Below are 11,819 nucleotides of genomic sequence, written 5' to 3' on the forward strand. Positions count from 1 at the left end.
CCCTAGGCACTTAGATCTGGAATCACCAGGATATAGAGGGTCATGGAAGCCATGGATGTAGATGGCCTTCTCACTGTACAGTGAGGAAGAGAAAAAAAAAAAAACCTTGGACTTGTCCCCAGTAAATGTTAACACTGAGAGAAGCAGGTGGAGAATCAAGAGCCAGCAACAGAACCTGAAGGGAATGTCCAGGAAAAGGGATACCAAGCATGGTGTTTTGGAAGCCAGGAAAAGAGAGTAAGAGTGTGCAGAAAAGAGAGGGATCACAGGGAGAGGAGGAAGGTGAGAGAGGTTCATTGGAATTTGTGGATGTTTTAAAACTTCAGTACATTACAGTGTTTACAAAAATACAACCAATGCATTGAATTTAAAAACCGGAATGAGGGGATCCCTGGGTGGCTCAGTAGTTTAGCGCCTGTCATCGGCCCAGGGCATGATCCTGGAGTCCCTGCATGGAGCCTGTTTCTCCCTCCACCTGTGTCTCTCATGAATAGATAAATTTAAAAATCTAAAAAAAAAAAATTGGAATGAAATAAACCAAAATGCTCATGGCAACTGTTTTAGATGACAGAGATATTTATTATCCTCTTGTTTTATTTTTTTCCATATAGTCTAATATGCACTTATATAATTTTATAATTGAAAAAGTATATTTGATAGTAAAATACATAGGAGTGTGACTACCTCAAACAGGTGTAAAAAGAGAAAAGGTTATGTGCATAGGCCCTATGAGAGGAGATCCACAAAAATGAAATCAATTGTTGAACTTAACTGTTGAATCTCATGGTAGATTTGATCTAATTTGCTTTTCTTCCTAAAAGTATTTTCTTAATCTTCTTTTAATTAAGCAATGTTAATAAAGAAAGATGGTGACCAGGCAATGTTTTAATAGGCCCTGGAGCCTTTTATGGTATATTTCATTATGACTATAACGCTATGGATCTAGGTCTCAGGGACCATATTCCCTGGTATGGTTCACCTATGGTGAACATGTATTTGAGCAAGAAATAAGCCTTTGTTGTTTAAAATAACTGAGATTGGGGGGGACACCTGGGTAGCTCAGTGACTGAGCATCTGACTTTGGCTCAAGTCATGATCTCAGGGTTCTGGAATCGAGTCCCACATCAGGTTCCCTATGGGAAGCCTGCTTCTCCCTCTGCCTCTTTCTCTGCCTTTCTCTCTGTGTCTCTCATGAATAAATAAATTAAAATCTTTTAAAAATAAATATATAAAATAAAATAATTGAGATTGGGGTGGGGAGCTGCTAATTACTGTAGCCTTTCCTGCAGATGTGGTCTTCTGAAATTTAAAAAGAAAAAGAAATTATCAGGAATCCCAGCACTTTTTTGAGAAACCTAACTCTTAGGTCTTTCTTATTTCCTCCTCCAGATGATGCATATTTACTACAGGGACTTAATATAGAGGAACTATATCCAGAGACCTCTAGTTTCATTACGTATGATGGGTCGATGACTATCCCACCCTGCTATGAGACAGCAAGTTGGATAATAATGAACAAACCTGTCTATATAACCAGGATGCAGGTGAGCTTTTCTGTGGTCTTTTAGCTAAAGGGGAAAATGATGTAAAGACTGTCTGGGTTTGTGGAGTGCCTGTCGATTAGTTTGCTAGGACTGCTTTGACCAAGTAACATAAATTCAGTGGCTTAAACAGCAGAAAAGTACTGCTTCACAGCTCTGGAGGCTATAAATCCAAGATCAAGGTGTCAGCAGGGTTAACCCCTTCTGAGGGACATAAGGAAGAATCTGTTCCATATCTGTCCTTCTGGTGGGTGGCCAGCAATCTTCGGTGTCCCCTGGCTCATAAAAACATTGCCTTCATCTTTGCATGGTGTTTTTCCTCTGTGTCTCTGCCCAAATCCCCTTTTTTATAAGGACACCTGTGTCCCACTGAATTAGAGCCCACCCTGATGACCTCATCTTAACCAATTACTCCTGTCATGGCCCTATTTCCAAACGAGATCACATTCTGAGGTCCTGAGGGTTAGGACTTCAATTTATGAATTCTGAGGGTGCACAGTTGAATCACTACACCTGTGTTTGAAGAACCAGCCTCTCACAAGGCTTAGCATGAACTAATTGTAGGAACATCCCATACGTCGGAATGAGAAAAGACCACAGAGTCAATTCCCAAACTGTGCTCTACAGTTATGATGTTCACACAGCAAATGAGAAAAATGGATGATATGTCCAAATATGCTTGAAAAAGCTGATTTTTTTTAAAGTTAAATAGGGCTGCCTGGGGATCCCTGGGTGGTGCAGCGGTTTGGCGCCTGCCTTTGGCCCAGGGCGCGATCCTGGAGAACCGGGATCGAATCCCACGTCAGGCTCCCGGTGCATGGAGCCTGCTTCTCTCCCTCTGCCTATGTCTCTGCCTCTCTCTCTCTCTGTGACTATAATAAATAAATTAATTAATTAATTAAAAAAAATAGGGCTGCCTGAATGGCTCAGGCAGTTAAGTGTCCAGTGCTTGATCTCAGCCCAGATCTCAATCTCATGGTTGTGAGTTCAAGCCATAAATTGGGCTCTATACTGAGTATGGCGCCTACATTAAAAAAAAAAAAAAGAGTGAAATAGATTTCTTTATTAGGAAACTTCTCAGGGCCTTTAAATTGATAATATTTGTGTCAGTCTCCAAGAGGAAGTGTAGGATGTTTAGTATTTCATAAACTATTGAAATATGAAATATTTTAGAGCATCCCACAAGGCTAGTATGCCCCTGAACCACACAAGAACCAGGTCTGAGCATTGGGTGCCAGCTTTGCTAATGGCTTACTGTGCACACCCAAAGCCATCACCCCCACTTATGTGAAATCAATGCCCCTCCTCTTTATAAGGAGGGGGGTAAATCACATCTGTTCCAGTTCTGGCATTCTATGACTGTGAGCATCTATAAAAACTCAAAAAGAAGATGAGCAAAAAGAAGCAGAATCCAATATCCTTGACAGGATATGTACTCACAACCCAACAATCTGAACCATTTTAAGTCTTCAGTCCTACCTGTGTTAATTGCAATTTTTTTGGTGACAAGCCACCTCCTCCAGATAACTTAAACTTAGAAAAAAAAAAGGAGGTATTCAAGAGATATCGGGGCATCTTTACGGAAGTTGAGATCAGAAATTGATGTTAGGAATTCACGAGAAGTCTGTCATCTCTGTTCTCTTTTGCTTCTTATTGCACATCTGCTTCCTTCTTCCCTGTTAGAAACAGAAAAATCTTCCTCTGCTTCGTGGTCCTGGACCAGGTGGCAAAACATGGTGGAAAACACTTTAGTCTCGATAGTCACAGAAAATGAACCAAACTGATCCAGCTTGATTTAGCTCTGACCCCTGGACCAGTCACTACAGTTTGGATAACACCCATGCGTGGGATTAATTTCCTGAATTATTGGAAGTTACGGGACCATGAGGTGTCCAAGTGAGAAAGGAGTCTGGAGAACCAACTAGATAGATTTCCTCCTTTGATAGATGGTGTATCTGAGGATAAGAGAGAGCAAAGGACTTGCTCTGGGCCATGCGTGGCCTGGTGAGATGGAAGCAAGGCTCGCTTTGGGCACGGAGACATGGAGGGGAGGGGTGCCCGCAGCACAGCTGAGTCCGTGGAGCAAGGGTCTCTTCAGAGTTCACGTGTGCCCTGTCCCACGCAGCCAGTGACACCTGGCCTGGGCACAGTTAGCAGTTGTACTTCTTCCCTAGCACATTTGGGAGGATGGGTGGGCCTCAGCCATGTCTCTCTTCACAGATGCATTCCTTGCGCCTGCTCAGCCAGAATCAGCCATCTCAGATCTTTCTGAGCATGAGTGACAACTTCAGGCCTGTGCAGCCACTCAACAACCGCTGCATCCGCACCAACATCAACTTCAGTTTACAGGGGAAGGACTGTCCCAACAACCGAGCCCAGAAGCTTCAGTACAGAGGTGGGTGTGGTGGCGCAGAGGGTAGCAGGCCCCCAGGCAGCATTCTGAAGGCTGGGTAGAATTTGATTACAAATGACAGTGAGGGGTGCCTGGGTGACTCAGTGGTTGAGCATCTGCCTTCAGCTCAGGTCGTGATCCCGGGGTCCTAGGATTGAGTCTCCCATCGGGCTCCCCGCAGAGAGCCTGCTTCTCCCTCTGCCTGTGTCTCTGCTTCTCTCTGTGTGTCTCTCATGAATAAATAAATAAAATCTTTTTTAAAAAATGACAGACCACTCCCTTTCCATTCCTATGGTGCTTTTCCATTGGCAAAACCTATGTATCATTAGAGAGAGACACAGAGAGAGGTAGGAGGAGGGGTGTCAAACCTTCAGATCCCTTATGGTTCAAGCAAGAAGCATTTGAAAAAAGAAAAAGGAAGGAAGGGAGTTTTACTGGAACCCAAGTGTGGACATCTGCTGAGGTATACTGTCTTCACCAGGAAGAGAGTGGTCCCATGAAAGAACATTTGGTGGAGGGTTTTTTTTTTTTTTTTTTTTTGCACAAATAGTTACAAATCATTACACTAAGGATGTTTCAGGAAGTTGTATACCTTATCCCGAGCTTCTAGTATATGCAGCGCCATAGGACTTTAAACTGATGGGAAACAGGAAGGTGTTTTCCTTTTTCTTCTTAAGTTTTTATTTAAATTCCAGGTAGTTAACATACAGGGTGATATTCATTTCAGATGTACAATATAGCAATTCCACACTTCATACATCACCTGGTGCTCGTGACAAGTGCACTCCTTCATCCCCATCACCTAGTTCACCCATTCCCGCACCCACCTTCCCTCTGGTGACCATCAGTTGTTCTCTGAGTTAAAGAATCAGTTTCTTGGTTTGCCTCTCTCTTTTTTCCCCTTTGCTTGTTTATTTTGTTCTTAAATTCCACATCTGCGTGAGATCATATGGTGTTTGTCTTTCTCTGACTGATTTATTTCGCTTAGCATAAGATAGCATTTTTACTGTCATTTTACCCAAGGGCCCAGAGAGGCTAATCCTCCAAATCTGTTAGAACAGGGCAGCTAGAAGTGTGCAAACTTTTAGTTAAGTGCACAATGTACCCCCACCCTACCTCCTTTCCCCAAAAGGTGAGCAAATACTCTGGATGCCAGGCCATTAGGATCCAATGAGGTAACTTGTGTGAGCACAGCTTTTTCCGATGCTGTGTCCCTACAGGTGACTATTATCCCTACTAAAGGAGACATTTAAGATGGCCCCTCCCTCCTGTAACCCTCTTGTCCACATCTGGCCTTCTCTTTTCTGTTATGCATGCTAAGTATCTGTTGATGGCTGTGGTAAACCCCTGACACGGAAAGGAAGATAGAGGCAGAACAGAGTCGTGGAGATTTCTTCAGCAAGGAATCCACACACCTGAGTTCCAGGACTGGTTCTGTCATTATCAAGTCGTGTAAACCCAGCCAAGCCTTTTCCCCTCTGGACCTGGCTTCTTTCATGATGGTCTCTATACCATCTATTTCATTACTTGGGAGGAGCAAATGAAAGGCTGGATGGGGAAGCCCTTTGTAGCAGTAATGTGCCACCCAAATATGGGGGTTATGGATGTCACAAGGCAGCTTGTAGAAGCAGCTACCACTGCTGCCCATGTTCCCCCACTTCATCTCTCCTACTTTCCCACATCTCCTTCTTTCTTTTTTCTCTGTCAGACACATGCAGTCTCAAAACTATAATTTTCTGTTTCCTTCCAGCCAGAACTACCAGAAAAATAACTCTGTTCATTCATTGAGCCTTCCCTTTATTCAATATGTAGTCATTATGCACCTACGATGTGCCAGGCACTTAGCTAGGTGTTGGGGAGACAGTAGTGATGAAGACAGATAAGGCCCCATCCGTGCAGAGCTTATGGTCTAGAGTAGGGGTCACAAACTTTTTCTGTAAGAGCCAATTGGTAAACACTTTATTTAGGCTTTTGAGTCATATAGTCTCTGCTATATGGTAGTGTTGTAGTGTGAAAGCATCCATAGACATATGTAAATGATTAGGTGTGGCCACATTCCAATAAAACTTTATTTACAAAAACAGGTCACAGGCTACATTTGACCTTTGGGCTGTCATTTGCCCACTCCTCATCTAGAGTACTACCATCCTCTGGATCTTTCTGTGACCATGGAAATGTTCCATACCTACATTGTCCATTATGGTAGCTACAAGCCACATATGGCTATCAGTCATTTGAAGTGTGGCTAGTACAACAATGCAACTAAATTTTTTGTTTTAATTTTAATTTATGGGAGCTACATGGGACTGGCAACAACCATATTGGACAGCTCAGGCCTCAAGGTTCATGAAGAAGTGGAAGGGGTGGTTGGGATACATAGATACAATTTACAGAACTTTGGAGTAAGCCTCCCAAACTTTGTGTGCATTAATTCAATGATGCTTCATTTTGTGGTGTTTGTGTATGTATGTGTGTGTGTGTGTTTCTTTCTCTCTCCTTCCAGTAAATGAATGGCTCCTCAAGTAAGGAATGAGGCCAAGAAGAATCTCAAGAAGAAATGCTACAACTGTGAATTGATGTAACCTAGAATGCCCCCTTCTTTCTTCTCTCTCCCTCCCTCCCTCAAGCCTCATTCACTCTTTGGATTGGCCCTTTCTTCATGAAAAGTATCTGCAAAACCATGGCAGAGGAACACATCTGTTACTGACACACAGTCACTGACACACACACAAGCACTCACACACACATGCAAACATATCTACACACAGACACACTCCCATGGCCTCCAAGATGGGAAGTCAAATTTCAGAAAACAAACAGGCTCATTCATAAGAGATCTTAGAAGAAAATAACCAGTTAACCTGATTACAATTTTGATACCGTTTCCTGAACTAATAAATCTACCCAATGAGACTTTTCAGCCTTTGTACATACAAAATTCTTCCAAAAGAGAGAGAGGAGGAAACACAGCTCCAACAGCATCGAGTGGACTTTGTTCTTGGCATCAAGTTATCTCGGGTGGTGTCCTAGGATCCTCTGAGGATGCTGGTGACAGGTGAACCAGGACAAAGTTGGCCAAGGACACTTATTTCTAAGATTATGATTCTTCTGTTTACTCAAAAATTTCAAAAGAAAAGGACAGACATTGAAGAGATACACATTGTATATATATCACTGCAGACTATAAATGGAAATATTTCCCCTCTTTGTCACATATCTGTAGTAGGATTTGCCAAGATCAGAATCGATCCATTTGCTGTTTCTTGTTTTCCAAAGGTCATACATTGTGTTTGGTTATTGTTAACAGCTCAATAAATGTGTTTAACGAGTTGATTTCATTTTTCTGGCTTTGGTCTGTTCTCCTTCCTTACAGGCAAAGCCCTGACTCCATGCAACTGCGTTCTTTGATTTGACTTGTTCCTTCATCTACACGTTCTGTTCATTTGCAGCCAGTTTTTACTCAGTTTGTGGCAATCAGGAATGCATTTGCTAAGCAAGTATAACTTTAATTCCACTCCATGGCTCTATCATTCATACAAGGTGAGCTTCAGCCTGAGGTAGCAGGCGACAGATTTCTTGCATTTCAAAACTGCCATCCCCCCTGTGATGCTCCCTTGAAGGAATGCACTTTGCCTTGTAAATTCCTGGGAAGGGGGTGTCTTTTCTCTCCAGGTGCAGCCGGATCTCACAAAATACAAACGAATGCCTTTCTTTCCTTGTTTATAATGGTCACTCACTGTGTTTGGTTACTGTCAAGAAATCAATAAATGTGTTTAACAAGTTACCCGGTACCCGTGTCTGAGTTTATTGAAGAGGAGGATGCTCCCTGCTGAAGTCTCTTGAGTCCTGCTGCGTCCTCGAGCAATTGCATTGTGGCTGACAGGGCAGCAGAGCCACTGGAGCCACCTGGCTGGCCATTCCCAGAGCCGGGTAATTAATACCCTGTTGAGAAAACATATAGGCTTAACTCCTGGAAGAGAAGATTTGGATGTTCGTTCAGTGGCAAAATTAAAAATAACTTTTGTCTCTTCTTTCCATCATAGTCCCCAGAAAGAGGGAGAGCACAGGCATGCAGGGTCTGTGCAAATGGGAAACTTCACAGGCACCTGGGAAACTTCAGCCAAGTGACATGTTAACCATTTGACAATGAAAAAAAGATCAGATGGCCAAATATTTCATTTTTGAAATAATACACTTACTTGAATTGTTTTCACTTTTTGCACCATTGTTAGTTAAATCATGGCCTTAGCTGTGATGACGTATGAGCCAGTTTCTGAGCAATTGTATTTTTTGCAGAAAACCAGATCTGTCTGCAAAGGTTTAGGGTAGACAGGTGACAGTCTTCCTTTGCATGGCTTGCTGCTTTCTTTCTGAGACAGAATCTTCCCTAGCTTGCAAGGGCAGGCAGCGGTGTAGTACAGTGGCTGAAGAAGATTAGTGAATCAACCAAACCTGGCTTCAAATCTTCACTGTGCCACTTGCCTGCTTGCTGTGTGACCCTAGGCAAGTGGCTTGACTTCTCTGATGGTGGCCTGCTACCATTAGGGATGCATGGATCATAACTGCCTCTGTGAGTTGTGAAGCTTAATGCAACACAGCTACTTAAAGCAGCCAGCCCAATACCAGTGACTCTACATAGTACTGTACCTGGTACCTGTAGGCCATGTGTGTGGCTCACCTGGCAGGGTTTACGTGGACCATACTATACCTCCCTCTACACGAAGGAGTTAGCACCAATCACAACAAAGCCATCAATTAATATCAAATGAGAGAAATAGCCAGCAGTACCCATGTAGGTAAATGCCTGACTTGTGTTGGGATATGAGCAAAGAGCACTAGTGAGGAAGGAAGGGAGGCAGAGGCCAGGTTTCTAAGCTCTGTTCTGTTACTGGCATCCTCCGTCATGCAAATCGGCTCCTCTTGCTGGGGCAGTGTCCTTATCTAGAAATAACTCAGACATGACCTCCCCACTATCATTCCCTAACACTCATTCACTTCTCAGTCCAGGGAGAGCAGAAGAAAACCCAAGCTGACACCCCTGGTGTCACTGGGCCCAAGCAGAATTTCACTTTGGCCAAGCAGAACCAGAAATAGAGTGAACTAGCTGGTCTCTCACCTGCTGGGCTGACTCTAAATGTGCCTTCTCCCCATTCCCTGCACTACCCAAACTATAAAATGGAAATAGGGGCACTTTGCCCTCAAACCATGGGGGAGTAAGAAGGATTTACTAGCTTTCCACCACTCTAAGAAAAAAAAAAAAATTGGGAAGCTTTAAACATATCAAAAAGTCCCTGGGAGTTGACCTGGTAAAGCCATGAAGGAACGAAAATACATTCAGCCATGTGACATGCATGGATGTTCAGAAGGGGGGTGGGCAGCAGTGCTGGTTTTGCCCACAGAGCTGCAGACTTAAATGGGCATCCTGCCCATCTACAACATGCAGGGATGTGCATGTCATGTCTCCGGTTCCCTTCTCTGCAAAATGGGAAGGGGAAGTGAAAATATAAGCAGAAGAGATTGCTAGGCAAATTGCATGAGAAAAAGGGAAGACACAGTGTGGAGATCACCAGTGCCCCTCTCAAGGACACATTCTGTGGTTTCCAACACCATTTACAGCCTGGTTCCCACCTCCCTTGGTAGCAGTCTGGTTTCCATGGTGGCACCAGGACAACCACAACTCTGCACTAAATGTGTCTGGAATGTGAGTAATGTGGAGTTCAGGCAGCACAGCAGCCCTCCATCCCAGCCCATACCCGCCCAGCCCAGCTTAAGCTGAAGGGTCTGACAATCATTGATTGACATATGCCTGCATCCCCACGGTGGACCCGTACCCTGCTGGACCCTAGAGCACAACTATCTCATGAGAGTAACAGTTTTCCTCTTCTAGAAAGCCTGAAAGTAGGACCCCCAGGAGCAGGGACTCACTTGGACATCACTCACCAGCTAGGATGACTGAACATAAGGAAAAAGCATACCAATAAAGGCTACCATGGGTTACACATGTCCTGCAGGCCAAGCCCTGGGTTAAGCAACTTGCAAATATCATCTCACTTTGCCCACACAGAGACCCACAAGATCATCATCATTGCCATCACATGTTATAAATGCAGAAACTGCACTTCTTAAGAGTGTGTTTTGTGTTCAGGGTCCCACAGCTCATTAGTGGCAAAGCCAGACCCAGCTCTTTTAAGTCATTGGTTCTCAAAGTGTGGCCCTGTTGGTGTCACTGGAAAACTGAATAGAAATGCAAATTCTTAAACTGCACTCTGCAGTGGGGCCCAGCCACGTGTGTTTACCAGAGTCCTCCCAGTGATTCTGGTGCTCAGGTGTGAGGACCATCGTACACTAAATGCTTGTTCCTACACCCTCCTACTCTAGAAGTTCCCAAACTGTGCTATACATGAGACTCTCCTGAGATGTTTAGAAACCCCAGTGCCCCGACTGCGCTGCATACCACTAAGGGTCAGAATGTCAGGGTGGCCAGCCAACTCTCAGTGTTTTGTAAAAAATCCTCAGATGATTCCAACATGCAGCAATGCTGGGAACCACATCCCTGTCTGAAGGACCTGCTCAGAGAATGGCTCCCCATAAGGTGGGTCCATGGGAGCCCAGAGGCCAGCATTATTTACCGGATCTTCTCTTCTCGGAATCACATCCCTATCTCTGCTCACAGCAAATTTTTTGGTCTGAGAATGTTTCCCAGCCCCCTCCTCCTGCTCCAGATTTTCAGTTAACAGGTCTGGAATCTGAATTACAAATCTCCCTGCTTTAAGTGAAAGAAATATCAGTGTTTAAAATAATGTCTTGACACCAACCTTCCAAAACCCACCTCAGGTCATCACTCTGGATTACTTGGATTGGAGGTAATATTTCTAAGACTACAGACTGTCAGGGACAAAAGGAAACAAGCGATGAGTCAGGAGACCAGACGTCCAGAAAGATAAGATGGGTGCATAATTAAGCCACAGACAAATTACAGCCCTGTCAGTTCTGACGTCAGGGTGTCTTGTCCATGCAGCGGTCCCTCCCTGCAACCTGGCGGCCCCATGACAAGCCCTCATCCCAGCCATAATCATCTCAGCCCAGACCATAGTAATATCCACCCAGCAGGTCCTTCTGCCTCCAGTCTCCAGACAAGTGAAAGACTCTGGGCCAAGATGCACCCAAAACAAATATCTAGACTCTGCTCCCAGATGAGGACAATTTGAGTCTATCCCGAATAAAGGTTGCGGGAAGTTTAGGCTAGATTGGGTGAAGGGTAGGGGTAGCAGTTAATCTAAGACACTTTCCAGAAGAGAGATCAAAACACAAAGCTAAGCAGATAATCCGACAGGGTAGCACTCCAAAACCAATTTGATAAAGAAACAGATGCCAGGAGCAATGCAAAAGGACAGGACCTATATGCAATACCTGGAATAGAGGTTAGAAAGTTGCACCCAGGGAATTAGACTCAGATACTCTTCACAGAGTGTCTGCCATGGGCCAGGGTGGGGAAGAAGACATTGAGGGTCTTGTCCCATTACCAACCCATTTTAGGATCAGTGAACCAAAATCTCCAACTGGAGCACATCTCCAAGACGCGAACATCAGGTAGTCCCCACTCGTTTATAGGCAAAATATTCAAACTCCTTAGCAAAGCAGGGAAACCTTCCCTTAATGGATTTGCAATAGATGCCTACAAATTCATGCCACGGCCTCCCAGCCTCCATCTGGGTCATCCCTCAGCTTGGAACACCCTTCCTGGTTCTTCTTCACCTGTGGAAATGCACACCTCTTGAGAAACCCAATTCAAATGCCGCCCCACCCGAGGCCCAAGTTTCTCCAAGGAAAACTGTTTCTTCTCTGCCCTGAGCTCACATAGCCTCTTGACTGAAGATTTTATTTAT

The 11,819-nt window shown here is 44.2% G+C and overlaps 1 protein-coding gene across 4 annotated transcripts in view; it reads left to right on the plus strand.

Annotated features, from left to right (window-relative positions):
* The window catches only part of CA10 (carbonic anhydrase 10), a 482,388-nt gene extending 474,671 nt beyond the window's left edge, over positions 1-7,717 (plus strand). For all 4 annotated transcript variants that reach the window (XM_041726075.1, XM_041726076.1, XM_041726073.1 and 1 more), the window contains exons 8-10: positions 1,390-1,544; positions 3,762-3,936; positions 6,437-7,717. In XM_041726075.1, the coding sequence (XP_041582009.1) occupies positions 1,390-1,544; positions 3,762-3,936; positions 6,437-6,459 (353 nt within the window). In that variant the 3' untranslated portion in view covers positions 6,460-7,717. The remainder of the gene's footprint in view (positions 1-1,389; positions 1,545-3,761; positions 3,937-6,436) is intronic.
* Positions 7,718-11,819: the final 4,102 nt, after the last annotated feature.

The sequence above is a fragment of the Vulpes lagopus genome, chromosome 12 (genome assembly GCF_018345385.1).
Source record: "Vulpes lagopus strain Blue_001 chromosome 12, ASM1834538v1, whole genome shotgun sequence".
NCBI classification, from domain to species: domain Eukaryota; kingdom Metazoa; phylum Chordata; class Mammalia; order Carnivora; family Canidae; genus Vulpes; species Vulpes lagopus.